Source organism: Choloepus didactylus, chromosome 2 (assembly GCF_015220235.1).
Source record: "Choloepus didactylus isolate mChoDid1 chromosome 2, mChoDid1.pri, whole genome shotgun sequence".
Classification (NCBI taxonomy): Eukaryota; Metazoa; Chordata; class Mammalia; order Pilosa; family Megalonychidae; genus Choloepus; species Choloepus didactylus.
The window spans coordinates 14,751,133-14,778,913 of NC_051308.1; the positions used below are offsets into that span (position 1 = coordinate 14,751,133).

The window sequence follows — 27,781 nt, forward strand, 5'->3', positions numbered from 1 at the left end:
CCGTGACACAGGGACCATAACATAAGACTTCTTTATAGACAGTACTCTTTTCCAAAGCAGGCCACAGAGACACCTGGGGGTGGCCTGTAGGGGTACTTTCCTGGTCACTACATTGTTATATTTTGGGGATCTTTCCTGTCCTCTGGAACCCTGGTCACCTAAATCGATGGCTTTCTTCAACCAAGGCTTTTGACAAGCCCTTACTTAACACAGGGGGACAGCCCAGAAACAGAAAACTGCTGAGTGGGCAAAGACTTGGGAGAGAGTCTCATCTTGGCATTCTTGTCACCCTGGTCCATTTCTCATGGCGCACAGACCCCAGCAGGCTCTGTAATGATGATTTCATAGCTGGGCCTCACCCCTTCACGAGCGCCATGAGACAGCGCCGTCTCTGGATGAGGAACGTCCAGCTGTTCCAGCTCATTGCCTACTGCAGCCTAACAAGACTCTCTGCCCAAATGCCCTCCACTCACTACTCACGTTCAAGGTTGTGGCTCACTACTACATAATCTTTGGATTCACTAGTTGCTGGGCCAAAAACCGCCCATCTCTGTCTAAGACAAGGAAAAGAAACATGAAGAGGGCTGCTGTGGAGTTCACAATTACTGTGGATAAGAGAAGTTTTGGTTCCTTTCTATAAAGGTGACAGAAAGAGGGTAATACTCTATCAAGGCATTAAATAAATCAAGGATAAAACTCACAACCCTCCTGATGGAGCCTGGGCTGGAAATTGTTTTCTCCTTGATTAGCTGACTTACCAGGGCAAGTTGTTTAACTTCTCCAAGTTTGCATTTCCCCTCCTATAAACTGGAGACAAGAATATACCTACCTCACAGGGCTCACTATGAAGGTTAAATGAGATGGTACGTGTGAAGCGCTCTGAACCACATAAAAATGTTCCTTATCTATCATCCATTACCGTCATGCTTTCCAAACATGTTAGCCGTGGAACAGTGCAGTGAACGGTGTGGGTGATGGTGACGGGCTGGGAAGGCGAGTAATACAGAGTTGCCTTTTTCTCTCTCCCATTGATAAATCATTGAATTGTTCTCATCCCCACCTGCAGGAAAGTGGTTTTTTTTTGCTTTTTTTTTTTTTTTTTTTGGCCATTAAATGCCAGCTATCATTTAGGAGGAGAATGAATGAAGCTTAAGGAGTTGCAATTCCTCATGTCACCCACCAATAATGGCATGTCTGCTAGCTGCCTCTTGTCTTGATGCCCCAGCAGCTCAGAAGCTCTCCATTTTTACTTCTGGATGCTGAGTTAGGGTTTCCAGGGAAAATGGCAGTACATGGGCTATACATGAGGGATTCAGAAGCTATCATTTCCTGTTCTGAGAGTTTGCGATCTTCTTGCCTCTTGCACAATGGCAAAGATAATTCAATTTTGGTGACCAGGCCTTGTCTAATTCAGTCAATAAACTGGGTATCTTTGCCCAGAATGATCCAACCACCAAAGTCTTCCCAGTTGACTCACCTGAGTTTTGAAATATCACCCTAGAATAATGTTCCATTGACCAATTTAAAATTGAGGCTCTTTGGTGATCTGAGTTTGGGAAAGAGAGACAATGCAAAGCAAATGTGGAACATGATCAAGAAGGCAGAAAATACAAACAGAAATCAATTCATCTAAGGTAAATTCTCCTAAGAATTTACCTTGCTAATCTGAAATACAACCACAGTCATGGGACTATATTGTAAATTGTGTGAGACAGTTAAACTCGCATGTGGTATGATTTAATAGAGATTTTCTTTGGAGAAGCCTAGAGGCTTTGTTGTTGTTTTGTTTTGTGTATGGGTGGGGAAGCTCCTTTTCCAGACCCGGTAGCAAAAACATCCCAAAGGGAATGAGTTTATCATGGTGGCAGGACATGAGCAGAAAAGGGGATCTCACAGGCCACCAGACGCAGGGGTCCACATCTGCCTTGGACTCCCTGCCCAAGTGCCATGCTGGCTCCTCTCTCACGAGCCCCTCACTGGGCCCCTTCCTGGTCACCAGGCATGAGCAACTATGAAATAAGCCAATTCAGTGTCAACCTGATGGCCGTCAAACCCAGGGATACTGGAACCAGATGTATTTTAAGTTGAGAAATTCCTAAAATCACTCCACAAGGCTAGGTCTGACTCCTGAAGGTTTTCCTAATCATACCCCTTCCTTCTGGAAGAAGAGAAACTCTTGTTAATCCATAACATGCCTCATGAGGTCTGGAGTGGTTGCTACCACCTCCGCTAGATACTCAGCTCAACTGGACTGCTGTCTTTTTTCAATCGTTCATCAGAAAACAGGTAGCTACCATTTTAAAAAGAAGGAACTAAAACTAATTACTTGGTTATGCACTTTGTGATAATCTGGAATGACACACAATACAAACCAAGAGAAGTGAGAAAAATCACCATACTGGAAGGCAGGCACGGTATGTTCTTCAAATGGCACAGGCACCTAAGATATAGCTATCCTCACAGAATACCATCGTTTCAGCCAAAACTCGACTTTCCTTTTTTTTTTTAACTGTTCAGTGGTTCACGATACTAAGAACAGTTAAGGTTCTATACGCTAGATTATATAACAAAAAACCAAGTCTTAAAAGGATAGCTCTTATTTTTGCCCCGACCCTTTTAAAAAAATTAACATATTAACAAAGAACCAACAGCTAAATAGACTTTTATTTTTATTTCACTTATCTGGACAGAAAATTCATCAGCTTTCATTAGAGTCTCCGTAAGTGTTGGAAACACATTAAACTCAGAAATAGTGGACCTTGTAGAAAAGCATCACAAATTAAAAATATATTTCTCCATGTGGTAAAAGTGCTTTCAATCCAATTACAGGACACGGCGAGGGTGTTTCGAAACACAATGTGAAATTTGGCCTAGAATCCATGGCACTGAATTAAAAGCAAAGGGCAAAGGTTAGCATCCCAAACTTAGAATGCAGAAAAATGGATTACAGGAGCACGCCGCCAGCAACACTGTCAATTAACTGAGTGTGAATAAGGAAAAAAAGTTCCAAAGCCTGAGTGGAATAGATTTTGCATTTGTAAAAAAAAAATGCAGTGGTTACATCAAATTGGGTTAAAGAGGGATCATGTCATACCAGAAATTACTTGTTTCTTTTCTGAGGGGTGGATAGTCAGACTAGCAGGTCTTGCCATGGAGACACAGATGCCTTGATTCAGAAAGAACTCCAGATCTCTTGGTAAATAAACGGGAGCCCTTATTGCCAGCTGATTATCCCAGAGTCCTTTTGGTAGGGCACGAAACAAACCACTCTGGCTCTAGGCCAAATCACACCCAAGCTAGGCTTTTCCCATTTTAGGGTCATTGCCAAATGACAGCCACATCGTTAGATTTGAGCCAGGGTTGCTACACAAGAAGGAAATAAAACTAGCAAATGGTCATCGCTAGATAAATTTTGTGGTCTGTTTCAGCAATGCTACTTATTTTTCAAAACAAGTAATTCTGCCAATGCTGACGCCTGTGACAAAGTTGGAGGCCCACGAGGCTTCCCACGGACCTTACTGAAAGGACAACGCCATCTCTTCTGGAAAGAAGCTCCTTTCTTGCATGGGGTACAGTCACAGGATTATGATCATGGAAGGAACCAGGACTGGGGTGAGGAAAGGAGGTGAGGGAGGTGCAAAGAAATGGGGACATTTTCCTTTACAGTAGATCTGAAGCAACAGTAAGAAAATAACCTGAAGATATATTTAAAAATAAGAAAAAAATAGCATCACGCGTCACTGAGAGTTATGGTGGCGTTTTCCCTTTCCGCCTGGTCACAGCAGCCAAACAGACTCTGAAATGAGCAGGGATGCCTCAATTATTAGTTTAGAATGGGCAACCGCTACCCATTCCTTCACTTCATTTTAATGGCACCCAATTTGATTTTCCTCTTCTGTGAGATCTGTTCTAAGCCGCTTGCCATTTGGCAAATGTTGGAAAACCCTCTGGCCTCCTATACACACCTGAACAATTCTAAAAGTGAAGGTCAAAACTTTGCTTGCTTCCCCATCACCTCCGGACACATGAAACTGAACCGTGTGACACGGTCTCTTTAAATCTTTACCAGGCAGAACATGTTGCAGCTCGTCCTATCCCTGGTGCTTTTGCTTGCAAAATCCCCCAAGTCACCTCTGCTGAGCAACAGAGCTGCCTCACCAGCCTCCAGCGGGTGTCGTGAGGACGTTACGCCCTGCTGAACAAAACACGATGGACAGTAGCAATGACCAGTATTTAGAGAGTCTGGGTGGGCGGGCGCCCAGTTCTTGTGGAGACTCACGGAGGACATGCTCTTCTTCAAATGGAAACTGGGATAAGCAGCCACTCCTTCCTTCTGAGCCCCTGCTCCAACCCACCAGAGGCCTTGCAGCAGCACTCCCAAGCAGCCAGCCACGCGTCAGGGCGTCTCCCGGTCTCTGACTGGGCAGGGCAGAGCAGCAGGCTCTCTAGCTTCCTTTCCCCTCCCTCGACTTGGTCCCTTATCCACACCCCAGGCTTCAGCCCAAGGCATCAGTGGGATGGCGAGGTGTCCTCCAAGCCCAGCAGCTCTTTGACAAGTCTCTCACCAAACTGTGCCCGGCTGTACCTCTTCATATGGTAGGCGTCGGACATCTTGTAGAGGACGTATGCGTTATTGATGGCGATGCTGACGGCGAACCAGAACACCTGCTGCCAGGTCTTGTTTGGTTTATGAGAGATGAAATACCTAAGAAGACACAGGAGAATAAGAAAGGTTGACCCTGTGGTTCATGGATACTCAGGAGACAGCTCTCCAAAGAGAAGTCATCATGGTCAGTCAGATACTGCAGAACGTTTCTCTATGTTGGCAGGAGGGTTAAGCGGGGAGCATTTGGGTTGGGGGGATCTACCTTGAGGCTTTGTCCCAGTGAACTTGACTTTAAGGAAATGAAAACGAGCCCTATCAAAGAATGGGGTGGGATGAGGTGAGTCACTAAAGGAGAAACTGGTACCAGGTCTTCTACAGAATGGCTCACAAGCCCCAGAGTGAGGGTGCTCGGTTAAGCTCTCTTGTCTCCCTACTTGCTACCCCTTCTCAAATGCTGTATTTTGTTCAGCTTTATCTGCTTCCACTTCCCAAAGGGGCCAAACTCTCCCTCAGCCCCAGGCCTTTGCAAAGATGCTGCCAACCTTCCCAAGTCCATGCTCTCTTTGCCACCCCCACTTTCCCTTCAGATTTAGGAATAGATCTGCCTGGGATCACAACCTTGAGGAGGCCTCCCCTGACCCTCTAAGATCAAGGTTGGAGTCCCTCCTGTGTGTTCCCATAGCATCCAGCACTAACCCATCTTACCCCATCCTAGAAGTTCTATGTGCATGTATATCTCTGCACCCTGACTGTAAAATGTTTGAGAATTTGTATCCCCAGCACCAATGTGCAGAACAGAGCAGGCACTCAACCAGTGTGTGTTAAATAAGTGCATAATGCCTTTGAAATAATCTTATGGAACTTAGCAAGGTGCTGGGCACGTAAAGTGCACATAAAGTGCTTATTCAATAAAGACCTGCTAAATGAGTCCCAGAAGTGGGTCTACTTCCCATATCTAGGCTGAGTTTTCCAGGGAGAACCAAGTTCTTTTTCCCTCCTCCTGTGAAAAAGGCCATAAAATGTAGGTTATCCTCAAAGAGGGAGGAGTAAACATCCACTTGCCTTTTGGGTTAGTCCAACCTTGTTCTGAACTGCAGAGCCCAATCCTAGGAATTTCATGGTCATATTAGTGTTCAGTGGCAATCATTTCTGGAGTTCCTGTCATGATGACACTCTGCTAGGGGATGTGTATATATGTGCCCCCAAGTACACTGTCTATATTGTGTGTATACTATGCATACCGTGTGAAGAGTAAAGATGGGAACTCACCCGATAACCTAGTATAAGAGGCTTCCATATTTGATAAAACGAAGTAAACAGTGCTAGAAAACACATGACTCGGTGTAAAAGTAAATGGGCTGACGCTAAGTGCTCCATGGGTGTGGACACAGAAGAGAGCAATCTGGGCTAGAAGAATTGGGAAAGCCTCACAGCAGGTACAGGATCTGAGCTGACTGTTGAAAGGTAGCCAAGATTTGGATAAGTGGAAGGGAAGGGCATCCTTGGAATGGAGATTTGGACAGTGCTGGGTGAAGGAGTCAGGAGGGGGCTCCCAGAAGTGAGAGAGGAGGGATGGCTGCAAGGCCAAGCTGGGAAGTCCAAGACGAGGTTCTGGATTTTATCTCACAGGGTTTTAATTTATCAGTTCTTAAAACGTGGAGACTATTGATCTGCTACCAATTTATCAATTCTGTGATAACGAGGCTAAAAAAAATCCTCTTGTAGATTTGTGTTGACTCTTTCACTTACTTGCTGTATTTGTCATCGTATTTGCAGATGTAGCTAAGGTGAGCTGCAAATGCCTCCACAGCCAAGGGGCAGGGGATCTCTCCACTCTTCCTCTTGATGATCACTCCTGCAGAGAAGAGATCAAATAAATCCCCCTTGTCAATTGCCTCCTCCAAAAACCAGTGCTTGATTTACCAATGTACCCCAGTTACCCAACTTAAAATTATCAGCAGAAGAGACAGAAAAGGAAGATGGGAGGAGATGAAGAAAAAGAAGAAAAAGCAAAAACAGTCACTAAAGGCTGCAAAAGAGTGGAGAAAAATATCAAAGTTAGATGTGTGCAAAGGTGTCTGCTGGCCGAGACACAGGGTGTAAAAGCCTGAGGGGCATCAAAAGAATTGAAGGCAGAGACTCAAACAGATACTTGTACACCCACGTTCATGGCGGCATTATTCACAAAAGCAAAAGGTGGAGACAACCCAAGAGTCCATCAACAGATTAATGGATACACAAAATGTGGTCCATACACACAATGGAAGATTATTCAGCCATAAGAAGTAATGAAGCTCTGATTCCTGCTATAACATGGAGAAACCCTGAAGGCACCATGCTAAGTGAAATAAGCCAAGCAAAAAAAGACAAGTATTGTATGATTCCACTTACATGAGATATCTAGAATAGGCAAATTCATAGAGACAGAAAGTAGAGTAGAGATTACAAGGGCACGGGGGGCGGATATAATGGGGAATTATTGCTTGATGGGTATAGAGTTTCTGTTTGGGGTGATGGAAAATTTTGGATATCGGTAGTGGTGATGGTCACTCACCACTGTGAATGTAATTAATGCAAGGAATTATACAGTTAAAACGGCAATGGCAAATTCTGTTTTATATACACAATATATGTATATATTATACTACAATTTAAACATATATTTAAACATTATACATATACATTATACTACAATTTAAGAAAAATAAAAGAATGCGCAGTGTTGCCCTTTTGCCTTGAATGGGAAAGTGGCTTGCAGTTACAGTGACAATAAATCATAAGGGACAGCACGTGGCACACGTGGTGATGACAGGCCCCAAGACGTCTTCCAGGGGCAGCAGGGAGCGTGCCCCACCCTCCTGGATCCTGAGAGGGAGACACTGGAGTCACTCTTCCCTCTTTCCCCTTTTCCTCCCCCTCCCCCAGCAGGGCTGGGAAGAAGAGGAAGGGGAGGCAGAAGCCACAGGCTCTGTGGAGTCATTTCTGCCTGCTTGGATCAAAAAAGGGTGGGGCTTTTAGCTCAGAAGGACGAGGGGGCTGCCTCCCTGCCTTCCCCCTCCTCCAGGTCGGCGCCTCCTTTCCAGGCTTCTGGGGGTCCTTAGCGGACCCCCAAGGGATGGCAAGTGCCTCTTTGCACCCAAGCTGCTCCTCAAACTCTGCCCCCTATACTAGTGCATCCAAACACCTTTTCCTGAATTAAAAACAAACGGGAATACATCCCACAGGCACTGGCAAAATCACTGCAAATATAATAAATCCCACCAACAGGGTGTGAAAACTGAAAAGAGATCAAATAGCCCCCATTATCCTGCTGCCCAAGCTAAACAAACTGTTTTCCAAGACCTGTCCCTGTGCAGCTGCCTGCCACACTCCAGAGATAATGCAAAAGACGGAGGAAGGATGAATTTATCCAAACAGCCGTTTACATTAAAATGTGGTTTGGGATTTACATACCGTCTCCTCTGACCAGCCTCCAATTTTTACTTCTTCACAGCAAGATGTGATTATGGGCACATGGCCATAAATATATATATATGTATACACACACACACACACACACACACACACACACACACACACACACACACACACATACACATTTTCTTTTGAATAAAAATTTTCTATTATTTCACTTTTTTTTTTCTATTTAATAAAATAAGGCAGAGAATGGAAAGTATTTTTCATGGTTAGTTCACAGTATTGTGAAATTTTAGCAATACTTAGATGGACATGTTCAAAGCAAAAATGACATTCCCTTGCAGGCCCACAAAGAGCTTCATCTGGGGCCAGCTCCTTCCCCTCTTCTGTTTGCAAAGGGAAAGGAGACAAGGATCTCACAGATTCACTTGCATAGACTGAGCTAGGATCTTTGATTTGTTTTCCAGAAATTGTGGTTTTTCACACTGAAGAAGTATGTGAAGAGCCTGTGAGAAATTCAGATTTCTGGGGCCTCAGCTTTAGAGATTTGGTTTCAGGAGACCTAGGCACATGCATTTCCTAAAGCCCTGCGGAAGTCAGAGGACCATGGATTCAGCACCCACTCCCTGGCTCCCGGCCCAGCACCCAGACCACGGGCCTCCTCCTGGCCAGTTGGCTCTGGACTATTTACTTGCTCATGATACCCTCCCTGCCCAGCGAGATGTTCTCACGCGTGTGCTGCTCCAGCTGGTTCAGGCATCTCTCTCTGGTACCCTTCCCGAGGATAACTGCTCCTGGCCCTTTATCTCAGCCATCCCACCTCCACCATTAAAGACACACTGGCAAAATGTCCAATGTTTCACACTTGAAGCCAGATGTGCAAACTGACTTTTAATTACAGCCTCTTCTGGGCCCAAAGATGCTCCGGCCAGTTGGGCAGTGCAAGGTCACCAAGCCCATGTGGATATGAGCAGGTGCCACCATCCCTATAAAGCAATGGAAAGCCCCTTGGTTATTTTCCAGAACTTGAGGAGACTGACGTTCTGAGTCAGAAGCATTTCCAGAGTGAGTGAGTCAGATCATTTTTCACAGATCTAAGTGTTTACCAAATCCCTCGCAGCTCCTGCAAGTTTGGGCCTCCTCATTTCAGGCAACCCAGGGCAAAAGCTAATGGACTGCCACTGTGCCATTACACTCAGCCATGGGAGACCCTGAAGCCTTATTTTCCTTTCCATCCTTTTCATATTTTTTAAATTTAATGTGGGAGTTTCAGCTTGAAATCCTATTGAGCTGCTTCAAAACTTGAATCTGCATCACTCTCCTACAGGCTTTCCCCCAGATGATAAACCAGGTTACCCTCCTCCCTGCCCTGAAATAATTTAGATCCTGAGAGCCGATTCCTGTTGTGAAAGGGTCCTTTAATATCCTTTTCTGAGCACTGAAAAGTTTAAGGTTTGGAAATGTTAAAAAGAAGTTATCTGATATTTATTCTTTGCTGACTTCATGGCCAAGAATGGCCATTGTTCACAGGCTCAGTGGATAGACTTTGTACATCTAAATTCTGCATGTATATCTCTAGGATGCTGCACAAAGCTATACGATGCTAGAGAAAAATGTGTTTCCACATTTCAGCAGCAGTGTCTGTGGCTTGCCTTCCACAGGGTTTCATGCCTTGGCTGAAATCTGTCCCACATCTCTGCAAGTTTGAATGAATGAGCCAAGTCCTGACTCGCATTCGTATGCAGACACTGTGCATTCTCTAAGTCCCAATGACTCTGACCATTAAAGGAACAAAGGCTCTGGTAGGGAGTTGGTGGGCTCAGAATGGATGTTCCTTAACACGTGACAATATTTAGCTTTTAGAAAGCCACGAAAGAAGGTTCAATTCTCCTTGGAATCCAGAGTACACAAGGATACACTGCCTTTTCCGGCGCTCAAGATGTCAAAGTGAGAGGACATGGTGGGTCCTCTGGTGCAAAATTCCGGATTTCCCTGGGTCTTCCAGTAGGAGCTATGATCAACTGTGCTGAAAGTGCAGGAGCCCCAAATCTGTACATTTTCTCTGTAAAGGGGATCAAGAGATGGCTGAATAGACTTCCCGCTGCTGGCGTGGTGCATGGTGATGGTCACAGTCAAGAAGGACAGACCAGAACTCAGAAAGATGGCACACCCAGCAGTGCAATACTGACAAAAGTCATACTGGAGAACAGACGGCATGTTTCTTTATTTTGAAGATAATGCAGGGATCATAGCAAACAATAAAGGAGAGATGAAAGGTTCTGCCATCACAGGACCAGTTGCAAAGGAGTGTGCAGCCTTGTGGACCAGCATAGCATCCAATGCTGGAAGCACTGCGTGATTCTCCAGTGTATTTGTAAAAAAATAAAAACCATTAAAAATTATCTGTTCCCTCCCATATGATGGATAAACTAACTGCTCAAATGTTCGTAACTGGCTATACATTTTGTAAATTTACTATTTCTGTTTAGAGGCAAGGCGGGTATATATATGGTCACAACAGAACAGAATATAAAGATGAGGAAGAGTCTTTAGAATTTACAAGGCTTTATTTTATCATCTGGGTAGCATTTAAAATGAATAAAGAAAGGAATAATTAGTTGATACATGGTCCAGGCACAGAGGTGGGGCTGCCTGGTCAACCACCCCTTGATGCTTAACAACAACAGCATCAAAACAATAGTAGTACAGGCTCACCTGATGCTATGCATCCAAATAAATTCTAAGTAGGTTAGAGCTGAGGGCAAAACTCTCATTATAAAACAACCAAGTGAATACTATGGCTGTGTGTGCCGGTCTGGATGTATTATGTCCCCCAAAATGCCATGTTCTTTGATGCAATCTTGTGGGGGCAGACATATTAGTGTTAATTAGGTTGGAACCTTCTGATTGAGTGTTTCCATGGAGATGTGACCCACCCAACTGTGAGTGACACCTTTCACCTTTGATTAAGTGTGACCTCTTGATTGTATGTTTCCATGGAAATGTGGCCCCACCCATTCAGAGTGGGTTTTGATTGATTCACTGGAGTCCTATAACAAACAGAGGGACCTCAGAGCAACTGAGATTGACATTTTGAAGAGGAGCTAAAGCTAAGAGAGGACAAAACACCCCAAGAGCAACATTTTGGAGAACGCCATTTTGAAACACAACATGGGAGCAAGCAGATGCTAGCCACATGCCTTCCCAGCTAACAGAGGTTTTCTGGATGCCAATGGCTTTTCTCCAGAGAAGGTACCCTATCGTTGATGCCTTACCTTGGACACTTTATGGCCTTAAGACTGTAACTTTATAACCAAATAACCCTCCCTTTAAAAAAGCCCATCCATTTCTGGTGTTTTGCAAAATGGCAGCATTAGCAAACTGGAACACAGTGGGAAGGACTTTTAAAGCACAATAGCAAAGAAAGTGATCAACAGATTTGCCTGTATAGAAATGAAAAATCTTTTTCATGTTAAAAAATACTAGCGATAAATAAAAAAAAAAAAAACAAAAGGAAAACAAATGCAGAAAAATATTTGCTATCATTATAAAATCTGCTTTCAAAAGACAAATACCTCAAAAGAAAAACTAGAACAGAACATGAAGAAACCACTCAAATTTAGCCAATAAGCATAAGAAAAAGATGTTCAACCTCACCCACAGCCGTAGCAATTTATATTTAAAAATTTTTAGCATTTTCACCTGTCAGATTGACAAATTTACAAAAGAGAGAAAAGATAATAGGTGTTGGCAAAGCTAGGATTTGGGATTTTATGACACAGTACTTTTGAAATGAAAATTATAACATATTGAACACACTAAATTTGAGCTTATTTAAAAATCAAACCTACCATCTTTCTCTTCTTCCACCATCAATATCCTGATTTGTTCCCTTGGTGTCTAATTTAGGGGGGAAGGGCAACCTTTTAAGATCTGTCCTGTTGAATCATATTATACGCCTCTTTGCAACCTCCCCAGATACATCCGTTTCTCTTTGTTATCTCTTTTTACTAAGCTTGGAGAAATGCAAGGTCCTCCTTTCCAGAAATACCCTTACCCTGCATCTGGGCTCTAACCACTGGGGTCTAGAGGTCTACTCCAAATGGTTCCTTTCAGCCTGTGGAGTCAATTCCCAACCTTTCTTTGCCCTTAGCAAAGCCCTCGAGGGCTCCAGCTTTCTAAACCCCTTTCAACCCAAATGGGGTAATGGTAACTCATAGGCTTGAGTTCCTTGATGCTAAACTGTACTGAAATTTAATTTTATTCTGAATGCAATTTAAGTGGTGGATGAAGGATGGGAGTAAATGCACAACATGCATTTAAAACACACACACACACTTGAGTCCCTTGGCAGTGTTCCTTCAAAAGTGAAGAGGAAAGATGTCTTAATGTACAAGAATGCGAGGGATTGTTCAAATACACCATACAACTGTAAATACTTTTGTAAAGTGCGCTTTGCCATTTCAATTTCCTTTGCAAGAATTTAATAATGATATTACTATAGGCTTTTTAAAATATAATAGACTTCTTGCTAAGTAAATCCTTTTATTATGAATAGATTTTAAATCCCAAAGAAAAGTCAAGGGAGAAATCAACTGAACACAGGGAAAATCCAATTTTGAAGGAAGCTGCTGAAAGGTAAGAACAGTTGATTTCCCCCCACCCAGTCAGAACAGATTTATCACAGAATCCCAGATGATAAAAGTTGATCATGTACATGCCATTCAAACATAGCCCATTATCACACACCCAGGTACAACATGGGGAATTTAATGCATCTGAGAAATCCCATCATCACTGCTGCTCTTGACAGCTTACAGGTAACAGAGAGCTAGTGGGTGTTCACTCAGGAAGCACTTTCGTCACCTTACCTGCTAGTTAGAAGCAGCAGGAGTTGCAAACATGGCTCAGAAGCAGGCGAATAACTGGGATTAGCCTAACAACAGAGCTGCACCTCTGATCAAGGACTTTACATTCACCCCACCAGATGTCTTGCTCAAGTGAACCAAAATTGCTGTGACAGACTCACCAGTCTCCCTCCTCGGGCATCTCAGACAGCGCAAGGGGCCCCTTACCTTGCTGGACCGGGGAGTAGGCATTGGTCAAGAAGCGGAAGTGCCCTTTGTTGAACCAGCAGATCAGAGACATGTTGCCCTTCATCTTTATTCGGTACTGCCCCCGGGCCTGGGGGGTGGCCGCGTTGGTCAGCATGGACGGAGGTAGGCCGGTGCAGTCACTTTTTCTGGAGCTGAGCAGGCCACAGCAGTAAATCTCTGCTTGGGGAGAGGAGAACAAAATCCCAAACCCAGCATCATTAGAGATGGCAGCTGTTTTCCCTGCACATCCTTAGAGGAAAGGTCAGTGCCCAGTTCTGAGGCTGAAGCCTGGGAGAGGGGCCCTCTAGAAGTCCCTCTAGAAGAGACTTCTACAATTTTGAAGACTGCTGCTGTTTCCCTCCATGCTTCTCTAAGATTCCATGTAGGACTATAACATAAGCAAAGAATAATAGTAGCATCAGTTATCATTTCTAGAGCACCCACCATAAACCAGGCACACGGCTAGGCACTTCTGGAAATTTCTGTACTTGGTAGGTGATTGCAACCACACTGCAGAGGAGGAACCGAGGCTCAGTGAGGTCAAGGCTTGCTCAGCTTGGAGGGCAAAGAAGGGCACGAAGCCCAGGTATGTGTGACATCCAAACCCCAGCTCTTAACCACTAGCTGTGCCATTCTAAAAATACTACCAAGAATTTACCAACCCTGAGCCCAGTGCTGTGCTAGAGTCTGCAGAGCACCCAGAGAAAGCCACGGAAGACAGAGACGAGGGCTCTCTAGGGAGATAAGCTAAATGCAAAGGAGAGACCTATCACAAAATGATGGACTTAAACTGAGTGCTCTGCCTGTGAGCAGAGGAGTGAGAGCATGGATGGAGGATTCCTGAAGGAGAAGGAACCTGAACTCGGCGTCTAAGGCCTGGAAGATTTGCATTTGGTTCCCCAAAGGACATATTCAAGTCCTAATACTCATCCAGTGAACGTGGGTCCTATTTGTAAACAGGGTCTTTGAAGACAGCATTAGTTAAGATGAGGCCAAATGGAATCAGGCTGAGCCCTAATCCTCCATGCTTTACGTCCTTAAAAGCAAAGGAAATCTGGACACAGGAGGAAGAGACAGATGGGGAGAGGGACAGCCAAGGCACGAAGGCACAGATTCAGTTATGGGCTGCCAGCACGCCCACCAGAACACTACAGACTTCAGAGAAAGTGCCATCCCGCCGACTGCTTGATTCTGGACTTCCAGCCTCCAAAACTGCAAGACGGTGGATTCCTGCTGTTTAAGCCAACTGGTCTGTGATGCTTGGTTACAGCAGCCCTGGCAAACTAAAACCCAGGAATGTGGGGAGGCCCACTAAGGCTTCTTTTGGTTCCCCCCAGTTTCAAGGACTTCCTGGACACTACCTCTTCAGGACCCCCCGGCCAGGCCTCAGGAGAGGCCACAGGGAGCCAGGGGAGGAGTGAGCTTCTGAATTCAGAGAGTGTTCATTACTGGAGAGTAAATGAACTGGCATTTTTGACTGAAGACCCTGGGAAAGCAACCTCATCCTTTACTCTCTTCTCGGCTCACGGAAGACTGACGTAGGGTCATCAGTAACTTTAAAACATTCCATATTTCATGTGCATTCTTCCCTCATCATTACACCTCTACTTCAAGCTTGGAGAAGAAAAATTTGATGAGTTTTTTTTCTCTAAAGGATTCCTTTACTCTCCAAGCCCCTCCAGGCTATCCATCATCCTCATTAGCAGCAGAGAGTGTTGGAGAAAACAAGCCAGTGCGTCTCGTGGCTGAAAACACCCGCATCTCTGCAGCAGCCCAGGCCAGGCCTTCCCTGGGATAATGGCTTCTGGATTCTACCTTTCTTCCTGGCACAGTCAGGTGGCCTGACCCAAATAGCCACTCTAGTCTTGGGATTCAAAAAGAAGATCTTATTAAAATAGGGGAAGAGGACTACATAAACAAGGATGAGGATGTTTTAAGTTATATACCTGAGGTTCAGGATACACAGCCAGATAAAAAGCAGCTGCATTCTCATAAGAGGAAAAAGAAGAAAACACATCCAAGAAGCAACCATGCTTTCACTAATCTATAGTTCTATGGAAATAGGCATAATTATATGAATTTCCTTTTCCGGCTTTTATTTTAAAAAGTAGTCTGTGCCCTACAAGGGACAGCCAGACGCTTGGCTACAAATCCTTTCATTGGTGCTGGCTGCATATTAGAATCCCCTAGGGAGCTTTAAAAAGCACGCTCGGGAATGGGGGCACCATCCCAGACCAATGAAATCAGAAACCCCAGGCGTGGGGCGCAGCTACCAGCGATTTTCCAGGCAGGTGCACCGGAGGGGCTCTGCCCAAAGTGTTCGTCATTTGAGATATAAAGCCTGCAAGGCCCCATGTGAAGAGCTCAATGGCATGAGATGCTTCTAAAAACAGGCATTTGAGATTTTTTTTTTTTTCCCCTTAATGCATTACCTAACTTTCTCTGGAAAAATCCAAATTTCATACCTAATTATTTTCTTCCAACTAAAAGATTCTTCTCCTGTCCTCCTTCTCATTGGCTGAGCCAGGGAATGCCCTCTTCTTCCAGAATCCCAGGACCAGGACCCCCAGCTCCCAGGGAAGCAGCACTAATTGCCATCTTCCAGAATGCGGTCCGTGATGTTCCTTTTGCATTCTCTACTCCATTCCTTCTGCAGGAGCCTTGGTTTGCACCACAGGTTCCACCCACCCCCTGCTCCGGATCCCCACCTGACTCTCAGTGCAGGTGGATAGAAGCCCAGCTGGGTGGGAGACCAGGAGCAAGCCCTAGTAAGGCACACTAATGTTATTAGGACTTTCTAGTAACTGCGGAGGGTCCTGATCCTCAGCCCCACCCCTACTCGGTCCTGCGTAGCTGGAGGGAAGCGGAGGAGCAGAGCCCTGGCTTTGCCCGCTCTTTCTAACAGGTGAACCTGCCATATTCCCAAAGCGGCTTGTTCACAGGGGTTAGCACCCAACTCCTCAATTTTGTACTTCCACAGCCCCTTTTCACCCAGTCTGGTCTCTCCACACTCCAGTTCTTCCAATGATTAAATAATGAGCAATTACTACAAGCCAGGCCCTTTTGGCCACTGGGGATGAGCGGATGTGTAAGCTACAGCCCCAGCCATCATGTCTGGAACCCACAGACTACGTCCTCACGGCAGTTGCCAAGGTCACGGATTGTTTAAGTTGTTTGCTCCCCACTATTTAAGACCTCTGGTCTGTTGCTAAGCAATAGGTCTGTGATTCTAGTGGCTGCCATAAATGAGTGGGAGCTTTTTGTGTTTTCCCTGAGTCATCCAAATACATAAATCCCGAAAACTTAAGATGAAGCAACGGCAAATGCAGCTTGCCAAGGGCTTCCTGACTTGATCCACGTCCTCTTTTCCTATAATCCATATTTGAGCCAGAGCTGTGGAAGGTTTTGCCTAATCTTTGCAACAAATGAACCAAACATCCTTGCACCACAGGGGACTAAGACCTTTGAGGCCAACTGCACTGTTCCTTGTACTAATCTATGTGATTCTTGGCAGGAAACAGATCCTCTGCTGCTGTCTGGGAAGGAGCCACATAATAGACTGGGGTAAGTTCAGGAGAATTCCTGAGAGCCTTACTAGAAACTGTTGCCTTGGAGAAATCCTGGGATGGCCACAGCCTTGCAACAAAGAACACAGAAAGAAATTTGCCCCTGAAGGCTGTGCAGAGCACAGGCCAATGAGTTTCCCAAACCATGAGCCAGAGACTCGTATGCCTTCAGATCCGCAGTGCCTAGCAGATGCCAGGCACACGGGAGGTGCTCAGGTCTGCTGACGTATTTATTCCCTCAAGTAAGTTCCTCCTTGCCTGGCATCCTGTGGTCATTATACATCTGCACACATACCACCTCCTGGCCCTCTCCCACCCATTTGCCCAGGGGAGGAAGGAGCCACACTCCCACCAGCTCTCCACTCGACCAACCTTGCTTTTCAAACTCTTCAAACAGGGTCAGACTGGTGATGCTGGGCCCCGTGAAGATGATGTAGTTCTTGCCTGCTGCATTCCGGCACAGGCTTTTGGCCACCATGCTGTGCAGCTGGGGCTTATTCTTCAGAGCGTCCAGCCCATCTGGGCCTCCACCTTCCTTCAAGTGGACGTAAACCTTTAAGAGAAACACACGGGCATCAGTGCACTCAGCAGCACAAGACAGGGAAGCTGCAAGGTTCAGGGAGTGTGAGTTACCTTCACTTGTCTGGGAACTTGTGGGAAAGCCACACCCATGGACCACACCACCCCCATCATCTACTCAACCCCCAGAGAGGTAGGGATGGACCAGCTGGAGAAGGCTCTGCTGTCTACACAGAGGTCCCAGGGTATCACCAAGCCCACCCCATAGCCCTGGCGGCTGGTGACTCAGTCTAGGATTCCGGTTTGGAAAGGTCAAGGTAGAGAAGGAAAATGATAAGCAATTGCCAAGTAATAAAGCTGGCAGATGAGGTCAACACAAACACATCCCCTAGTTCTGAAACACTGGAGTGAGTGATATATACAATACATAAAACTAAAGGCTACTTCATCTGTCAGGAATTAATGCATCTATGCACTTTCCATTTGAATATTGCTTTTTACTCCATGAAGTATGTTCACAATTATTAGTTCACTTGGTCTTTACAGTCATCATCACTAAGCAGGCAGAACGGATATTACATGCCTCATTGCAGAGGAAGAAACAGGGTGGGGGTTTGAAAAGTTGCCTGAGGTCCCAGAACCCACAAAGAGCTAGCACTAGGATTATGAAACCATTTTTATATTCTTTGTCACATGCGTTTTTTCATGACCATCATCTAAGTCATAGATGCAGGAAATATAAATGGATTCAAGTAGAGTTTGGTCCTTTCTATGGCTGCCTGAGCCATGAAGAATTAATCATATGAGAATTAATTAATATTCTAATTTAGAGAAAAGAGTTCTTCTCATGGCATATTTCTGGGTGCCTTTGTTGGCAACAATCCACAAGCTAACAGAGCCTGCCTGTGGCTGTCACAATGACTGGGGAGCAGGGCTGGCAGTGACGCTAACCCTAGCTGTCCTGCAATGCACAGAATGGAACTAAGTGAAGGGTGGCTCCATGCAAAATGCCAATGGTGCCCCAGTGAGAAGTGCTGAGATGGAGCACACGGAGGACCCAGTAGGTCTACTTCAATATGCATCTTTAGAAAAATGGCTTCAGATGCTCACTTGCAAAATTCAGGTGTCTTCATTAGGGTCTGATGTTCTTGAGGCAGATGAAGAGCAAGTGAGTGGAGGTCTAATTCCTAAAGCAGCTCACCTTCTGGGAGCTAAGCCTCTCCCAAACACTCACTTGAGATGTCCTCAGGGCGCACCCACCCTTCTTGTAGCCCGGGAAGCAGTGGCTTGATCATGCTGAATGGTTTTTATAGGATAATTTTGCCTATCACCAATGTTTCATTTTAGGGTCTCTATATGTCTTTTTTTTTTTTTAAATCTTCATTTTATTGAGATATATTCACATACCACGCAGTCATACAAAACAAATCGTACGTTCGATTGTTCACAGTACCGTTACATAGTTGTACATTCATCACCTAAATCAATCCCTGACACCTTCATCAGCACACACACAAAGATAACAAGAATAATAATTGAAGTGAAAAAGAGCAATTGAAGTAAAAAAGAACACTGGGTACCTTTGTCTGTTTGTTTGTTTGTTTCCTTCCCCTATTTTTCTACTCATCCATCCATAAACTAGACAAAGTGGAGTGTGGTCCTTATGGCTTTCCCAATCCCATTGTCACCCCTCATAAGCTACATTTTTATACAATTGTCTTCGAGATTCATGGGTTCTGGGTTGTAGTTTGATAGTTTCAGGTATCCACCACCAGCTACCCCAATTCTTTAGAACCTAAAAAGGGTTGTCTAAAGTGTGCGTAAGAGTGCCCACCAGAGTGACCTCTTGGCTCCTTTTGGAATCTCTCTGCCACTGAAGCTTATTTCATTTCCTTTCACATCCCCCTTTTGGTCAAGAAGATGTTCTCCGTCCCACGATGCCGGGTCTACATTCCTCCCCGGGAGTCATATTCCACGTTGCCAGGGAGATTCCCTCCCCTGGGTGTCTGATCCCACGTAGGGGGGAGGGCAGTGATTTCACCTTTCAAGTTGGCTTAGCTAGAGAGAGAGGGCCACATCTGAGCAACAAAGAGGCATTCGGGAGGAGGCTCTTAGGCACAATTATAGGGAGGCCTAGCCTCTCCTTTGCAGCAACTGTCTTCCCAAGGGTAAAACCTGTGGTAGAGGGCTCAACCCATCAAACCACCAAGTCCCCTATGTCTGTGGTCATGTTAGCAACCATCGAGGTGGGGTAGGCCAATACCCCTGCATTCTCCACAGGCTCCTCAAGGGGGCACTACATATTTTTTTTCCTTGTTTGTTTTTTTTTTTTTTTTAACTTTCCTTTCTTTTTTAAATCAACTGTATGAAAAAAAAAATTAAAAAAAAAACATACAATAAAAGAACATTTCAAAGAGACCATAACAAGGGAGTAAGAAAAAGACAACTAACCTAAGATAACTGCTTTACTTCCAACCTGTTCCTACTTTACCCCAAGAAAGTTACCTAATATAGCAACATTTCTGTGAACTTGTTCCTACTATATCCATCAGAATCTATATGTCTTCACCAAACATGACCTCAATTCCCAGAGGAAATCTCTTTTATAGAGATTAAAAAATTAGGTTGTCACTACACATGCCACATGTGATTCTGGCTGAGGGACAGCCTTCTCCTTTAGGAAAGCCACAGTTGTGTGGCCTCTATCCTGGGTCCCTGTACCTAAGGCCATATCCGACACACACTGTCCTCTCCCACAGACACCCTCTCTGAACTCTCATATTGCCCATGCTGGGCACTGTGTGCCCTGAAACCCAGCTGTCACCCAAAAGGAAATCCTCCCTCCAAACCCAGGATTCTGACTAGGGAAAGTGTGTTGCTGGCAGCAGACTTAACCTTAATGTTACCCTTTGCGGTTTCCAAAGGCCTCCCTTATGGACAGGAGCCACTGACTGGTACACTCAGCATCAGGTAGGTAAAAGTTAATAGGATTAAATGTAAAATCCTACAACCAAGTTCAAAAAATTAACTGCCTCTAGAATAGGATCAAGAAATGTGACTTAGAGAAACAAGCAAAAACATAAAAAAAACTTGGTGTTGGATGACTTTTAGTCATTGGATATTGTTCTAGTTTGCTAATGCTGCCAGAATGCAAAACACCAGAAATGGACTGGCTTTTACAAACGGGGGTTTATTTAGTTATCCAGTTATAGTCTTAAGGCCACAAAATGTCCATCAACAAAGGGTACTGTCACTGGAGAAAGGCCATTGGCATCCGGAAAACCTCTGTTAGCTGGGAAGGCACATGGCTGGCGTCTGCTTGCTCCTACGTTGCGTTTCAAAATGGCTTTTAACGGCCATCTTCAAAATGTCTGTTTCAGTTCCAGCTACCTATGAGCTTCTTCTGTCTGAGCTTATATAGTGCTCCAGTAAACTAATCAAGGCCCATGATGAATGGAAGGGGCCACACCTCCACGGAAGTTATCCAGAGTTATCACCTACAGTTGGGTGGATCACATCTCTATGGACACTGAACAACAGGTTCCAACCCAATCCACACTAATAAATCTGCCCCCACAAGAATGCATACTCTGTTCAAATCAAGATTGGTTTTATTCTGTAAAAAAACATGGAATTTATCAGAGGTATGATGGGTGCGAGGTGGGATGGGATGGTGTTAAACCTGAAGAGGAGATGCACAGGAGGAATCTAAGAAATTGTCTGCTTCAAGTAGGTAGAGAGCTGCCCTGTGGCCTAAAGATTAAGCTCATTCTACAGCAGAACCAGGATGGAAAGGTAGGAAAACAGATTCTGCTTAACATCAAGGAGTCCTTTCTAATGCTGAGAGCATTAGTCCAAAAACAGGATGAGCCACCTCAGAGGTTCCAGGACAAGCCAGATGACCATCTGATGGAACCTCTTAAACACCAATGAGGGCTGGACAGTTTTTGAAGTCCTACCCAAGAACTGTGGGGTCTCAGATCTACTTCTGCCTCATAGATGAGGCCGAGGATAGTTTCTTTGGACCCATGAACATACAGCACGAGACAATATTCTTTCCTGATGAAGCAACAGCCTTTGATTCACAAGAAGATAAAAGAAACAGAGTGAACGGATGTGAATGTGACCATCTTGGGGTGACTTCCAACAGCAGAGGGAAACTGTCCTGCCTATAAATTCCTGGCTGCAAAGGGCCCAAGGATCTAGATTCAAAGAACACTGCTTCTGTCCCTGACCTGGCAATAATTTAGAGAAAATCAAGTTTTTGTAATGGTTTCTTACCATTGGCCTTCCCATAATGGGTTAACTTTCCAGCTGAGGCACTGGGTGAGCCAGAGCCTTGTGGACCAGTTTTCAGGGAGAGGAGGTCTTTTGGAAGCTAGATTATCCAGACTTGGGTTTACAAGCACGGAATAACTTCAAAATGCCAGCTCTGTGATTTCCTGACTAGATTCCATTGAACAGCCCAATGCCTCTCCCTTCCTTCCTGCTCCCTTTGGAAGTGTGGACTTCCATGAGGGCACACAGCTCCGCTGGTATCTGCTACGTCTCTGTTGGCACAAGTCACTGAATGGAACCGCAGCTCCCTGACCGGAGGAATGAATGGTGACTGCTTCACTCATCTCTTGCACTCAGATGAAGTCAACAGAAATTTCCCTTGATCCAGGCTGAGGAATTGGCCCACTCCTTCTCTTCCTCATTGCAAGAAATGTTTCAAAGTATTGAACCAAGCAAATGAAAACGGGAGAGGAACTGCCTGACTCAAACTTGCCCTGCCAGGGTAGAAGAATGCTGCATAGCAGCTCCAAATTTCTAGCTCTTGGCAATCCTTAGTAACTACAGCTAGGAGACATCCACTGGGATCAGGTCAAAAAGTACTTTTGCTGCTTCCAAAGCCACATAACCCCTACATGAGTAAGGCAACTTACGTCAAAAGCAGTATCTCTGAAATCAAGGGAGTATCAGGACCACGTTGGGACTTTTGTGGGGCCTAGGTGCTCTTTCCTTCAAAGTCCCCTTTCTTAATTAAAAAAATTAAAATTATTTTTTATGACTGCATTGATATAGAGATGATTATATTAATTAATGTAATATATTAAAACACTTTAACATAACAGTTATTTTTTTCTGATTTTAAGAGAAATTATAACATTTTAGTAGGCCCCTTAAAGTATTGTGGGCCCTGAGCACTGGGATGCCTGTTTCTAACGAAGTCAGCCCTGGATGTGATATGAGCAAGGAAGGGATGAGAATGTGGAGAGGAGACGACAAGGCAGTGATGTCAACAATGTTTATTAAACTCAAAATACAGAAATGTTTAGCAAATGCGTAAAAGTTGAAAAATAAGATAAATTCAGCTTGTAAAATATTCAACAAAACCTTTGCAAGCTCAGACCGTGGCTCACCCATAACAGACACTCAAATGTCTGCTGGAGGGAGCAGTGTTTGAGAAGCCTTGCTGTGGTGATTCTCAGGACAGACTTGCCACAGGAAATGATCACAAGGGCTTCTGCTTGCCTGGTTTGCTGTTTAGTGACAAACTGAAAACAGGGACTGGTGAACAGAAACTGGCACAGGACGTTTTTCTCGGCAAATCACCTTTTAACAGTGACCACAACACTCTATGAAAAACATAACGTTTTGTTCTTCAGGATTCATGGGGATTAAGGAATCATGAATGCATACCAAAAAAAAAAGGCGCCAAATAACTACACATTTTGTCAATAACATTTACAGAGATAGATCTTCAAAATAAATCAAAGCACAGGACTCCTGTGTGCTCTGAATTTCAGGTACTGGATACAGACTTCATATACCTCACTAGTCCTCGTGCCCGTCAAGTTTTCCAGGGAGGCCTCCAGAGCCCAACCTGCCCTGAGTCATCTCCTCCAGGCCTGGCTCCCAAGCCCAGGACAGCGCCAACGGATTCCAGGAGACAAATCAGCATTGATATGTGCAGTCTGGTTACCTGATCATTTGGGTCTTCTTTGTTTCTTCTTCCATTAAATATGGGAGTTGGAAAGGAAGAACCACAAGCCCTTTCTAGGTTTAGGTCTATGAGCTTTTCATTGGTTACAAAGGGGAGCAGGAATTGTGCCTCAATCATCCTTCAGATTAGAGACTCATGAGTCTCAGCCAGTCAGAGTCTTAGCACAGGAAATGAACCTTAGAGATCCTTTAATGACCCATCTCCCTCTTTTACAGAGAAGCTGGAGGACTTGAACATATTACTGAGGACACACTATGGGTCATCCATGTACCAGATGCTGAAGATTCAAAGACTTACTAAGGCAGAGCCTCATCAAGAGCCTTCTTGCCTTACCAAGAAGTTGGCGACATACTGAGAAAGATAATTATCATAAATTGATCATTTCAAGATGGCATGGTAAATGCTCAGGTGACAATGCAGAGGGCGCTTCTGAATTGTGAGAATCGCAGGGTGGGGGGTGGGAGACTTCTTAGAGAAGAGGATGACTCACCAGAGTCTCAAAGAATGGGTAAGCTCAGCAAGAGAAGAAAGGAGAGAAGGGAATTGTGGGCAACTGCAGGCCTCATCACGGAGCACGAAGGGAACCAGCAGCAGTCCCTGAAGCGAAGTGAAGGCTGGGAAAAGACGAGGCCAGAGAGAGGAAGAGGGGCTGCACACAGACAGCCTCAACTGTTATGCTAGGATGCAGGGATGGGTCATCTGGACCCGGGAGAGCGTCCCTACAGGGGAGGCAGCTGCTCAGTCGCCTGAGTCCAGGATGACAGCACGTAGGATGAACTCCAGGGGTCAAGTCCTCAGGAGGGGAGATCAGTCAGGGGGCGAACTCAGTGGTCAGGGAGCACTGACAGGGAACGAGGGAAATGGTGGAGAGGATGAAAATAACTGAACAGCATGAACACCGTTCAGGTTGAGAAGCCCCCAGAGTGTGGCCTTGTGGGAGTCAGGTGAGCAAGGGGGAAGGGTGACCTGGATGAGGGGACTGATTGCACGATGGCGCCATTCCTGATGGCACCAGGAGGATGAGGTGGTGTGGGATGGCGTGATGGGCTCACTTGTGACCAAGCTGAGCTTAAGGGGGCTGAGAGATGGCCAAGCAGAAGCCACAGACAGATGAAGAAGTAAATCTGGAAAAGCCTGAGCTGAAGAGATAGACTTAAGAATCATCAACGTTGAGGTGTATGGAAATCCTTGGTGGCTGACATGACATAAGGTGAGAGGCCAAGTCAGACCCTGGGATCACTAGCTTCCACTGCAGGCAGCAGAGGAGGTGCTCACAGAGAAACATGAAAAGGGACAGTCAGGGAGGTAGCGAGAGAACCAGGAGAAAAGGATAAAGGGGTAAAAGTGTCAATGAAGAGAAAACATCAAGAAGGTCCTAAAACCTGGCTGAAAAGCATTGACTGGATTTGGTTATCTGGAGAACTTGAGGTTTCTTCGAGGTCACATAACTTGGAGCAGAACTGGGGCAGACATTCTCTGGGTTTCTAATTAATCATATTTAAAACCCAGTAGTAACAAATTATTTCTGCCTGGACTCACACCCCTGACCTCTCCTCACGTGACCTGTGACATTGTTTCTGTTTGATTTCTCTACACAAGTATCTAGACTCCAATTTAGAAACACTGTGTATTAGTTCTTCATTGCTGCATAACATGTTACCATAAACTCAGCGGCTTAAATACCACCTATTCATTTATTAGCTCACACTTTTGTAGGTTGGAAGTCCAGGCCTGGCACGGATGGGTTTTCTGCTCAGGGGATCAGAGACTGAAATCAAAGTGCTGGGTAGCAGCGCTCTCATCTGGCTCTTGAGATCCTCTTCCAAGCTCCGTCAGGTTATTTCCTTGCTGTTGTAGAACTGAGGTCCCTGCTTCCCTCTGGCTGTCAGCCAAGGACCACTCTCAGTTAAGAAAGACCACCTGCATTCCTTACCACATGGCACCCTCCACCTTTAAAGCCAGCAGTGCAGAATCTTGAGTGTTGAATCTCTCTCATAATTCAAACCTCCTTCACTAGGGAAAGCCTTGTCCCTTTTAAGGGATATTGGGTCAGGCCCACTGGGTATCATCTCCCTTTCTTAAGAGCAATTTATTTAGCACCATAATTATATCTGCAAAATCCCTTCATAGCAACACCTTGTTTAGTGTTTGAATAACTAACTGGGAGAAAGTGTGTGTATACCAGGGCCAGGAATCTCGGTGTCACCTTAGAATTCTGCCTACTATGCACTGGGACATACTGCTTCAACAGGTCGCATTTCCATACAAACGAAGAAATCAAATATCATGGCTGATAAGGAGAACGCTCCCTCATCTTATTAAAAGCAGTAAAGTGGTGGTGATGTAAATTTTATTCCCTAGGAGACTGATTACACTTAAGTCCACCTAGACCAACAGTGAGCCATAATTTCTCTGTCCAAATGTCCAGTACTGGTGCAGGTTTGGGGAAGTGGACACTCGTCACTGTTTGGAATGCTAATTCAGTATAATCTTTCTGTTAGGACATTTAACAGCATGAATCAAAAACCTTAAAAATAGTTATCCTATTTTACCGTCAGTTCCACTTTTAGCATTTCAACCAAAGGTTGAAGTGTGTCAAAGGATTTAAATATAACTATGTATACCTCAGAGTTCTTTATAAAAGCAAAACATTAGCAACAATCTAATTATCTCACACAAATAGGAGACTGTAAGTAATTACGTAAATAAATTATTTAAGTATAACAGAACATGGTACAATTTTTAAAAATCATGATGTAGGAAAGTTATTTAATGACATAGCAAATACTCACAATAGCCTTGAAATGAAGTAGCCAGTTTATGAAATGGTTCTAATGTGTGTGTGTGTGTTTATACAGATATATGGACTATATCCCCAAGTGGTTATTTCGGTAGGTTGGAATTACAGGTATTCTGAGACTTTCATGTTTTTATGTTAAACGTATAATACAATTTAATCAGAAAAAGATACACTAAATATAAAAGAACTTCCCCATCAGAATGACTGAAGCAGAGGCATATTGGAACTCTCGTATTTGTTCCCCAAGACATCCCAGATTTAAAGTTAATGGTTGTTAATATATATTGTGTTAAATAAGTTCCTGCAGATGACAGCTCTGAGTCTGGGCCTGCTCTCTGAGAATAACACACTTTCCCCAACACAGCCAGGAACATGACAGTGGAGGGGCCTGCAAGCCTCCGGTAGAACATGATGTAACTATCTTGAAATGACTTAGCTTAGTTTTCCCACACAGGTGCAGCTGAACGCTGGCATTCTTCCAGATTCCTGCCAACATCTTCCTAAGGGGTAGACAATCAGCTGCTACAGGAGAGGGAGGGGATGTACTTAATCAACGGCTTCCCTGTTCTTATTGGGAAAACTGGAAGAAGGCTGAGGCCAAAATGAGGGAGAAGACAGCAATGAGATGCCAAGGAGGGCCCCAAATTTGGGGCACTCATTTCTATAAGACAATGAAGATTATTTTTTAAAAGAGCAAACATAAAACAGTGCCTACATTTAAATAAATAGGGTTGTTAAAAAATAGTGATCTCAAAAGTCTCAACCGAGAGGCATGATTTATTAAAAATGGCTAACAACCTTGGCAGGTGATCTCACTGCCCTCCCCCGTATGTGGGACCTGACTCCCAGGGGTGTAAATCTCCCTGGCAACGCAGGATATGACTCCCAGGGGTAAATCTGGACCCAGCATTGTGGGATTGAGAACATCTTCTTGACCAAAAAGGGGAAGCAAAATGAAATGATATAAAGCTTCAGTGGCTGAGAGATTTCAAATAGAGTTGAGAGGTCATTCTGGAGGTTATTCTTATGCATTATATAGATATCCCTTTTAAGTTTTTGGTGTATTGGAATCGCTAGAAGGAAATACCTGAAACTGCAAACTGCAACCCAGTAGACTTGATTCTTGAAGATGACTGTATAACTAAATAACTTGCATGGTGTGACAGTGTGATTGTGAAAACCTCGTGGCTTACACGCCCTTTATCCAGTGTATGGATGGATGAGTAGATAAATGGGGACAAAAATTAAATGAAAAATAGGGTGGGATGGGGGGGATGATTTGGGTGTTCTTATTTATTTTATTTTTTATTCTTATTCTGATTCTTTCTTGTATAAGGAAAATGTTCAAAAATAGATTGGGGTAATGAATGCACAACTATATGATGATCCTGTGAACAGCTGATTGTACACCATGGATGATTGTATGGTATGTGAAGATATCTCAATAAAACTAATTTAAAAAAAATTTTTTAAAATGACAAAACTTAAAAGATTTAAAAAAAACCCAAAATGGCTAACAGTGCACAGGTATGTACTGCTTGGTCTGACGCTGGTCCGGTACCCTACTGGTCTTGATTTTCTTTGACTGAATACTTTCAGCTAATCTAAGTCGGCAACTTGTTTCCCTTAGCTGGATGAATAAATCTATAACTCTATGATTAAAAAAGAAAAAAGACCAGTTGCCTCCAGTGGAGTCTTACTCCAACTGTGCTGCCATTGCTACTACTGCAGAAGAGACTTCAAATGACTGTGTCCAGATTTGAGAGCCTACCTAAAGAATTCCATAAC

At 44.4% G+C, this 27,781-nt stretch overlaps 1 protein-coding gene and 1 pseudogene across 1 annotated transcript in view; one reads left to right on the forward strand and one right to left on the reverse strand.

Annotated features, from left to right (window-relative positions):
* Positions 1-2,646: 2,646 nt before the first annotated feature.
* Positions 2,647-27,781, reverse strand: part of PGBD5 (piggyBac transposable element derived 5) — a 98,644-nt gene continuing 73,509 nt past the window's right edge. Inside the window, exons 4-7 of the mRNA XM_037820844.1 lie at positions 17,058-17,238; positions 13,099-13,296; positions 6,356-6,461; positions 2,647-4,705 (exon numbers count right to left, since the gene is read on the reverse strand). Of these exons, the coding sequence (XP_037676772.1) occupies positions 4,510-4,705; positions 6,356-6,461; positions 13,099-13,296; positions 17,058-17,238 (681 nt within the window). The 3' untranslated portion in view covers positions 2,647-4,509. The remainder of the gene's footprint in view (positions 4,706-6,355; positions 6,462-13,098; positions 13,297-17,057; positions 17,239-27,781) is intronic.
* Positions 9,793-10,382, forward strand: LOC119526650 (annotated as a pseudogene).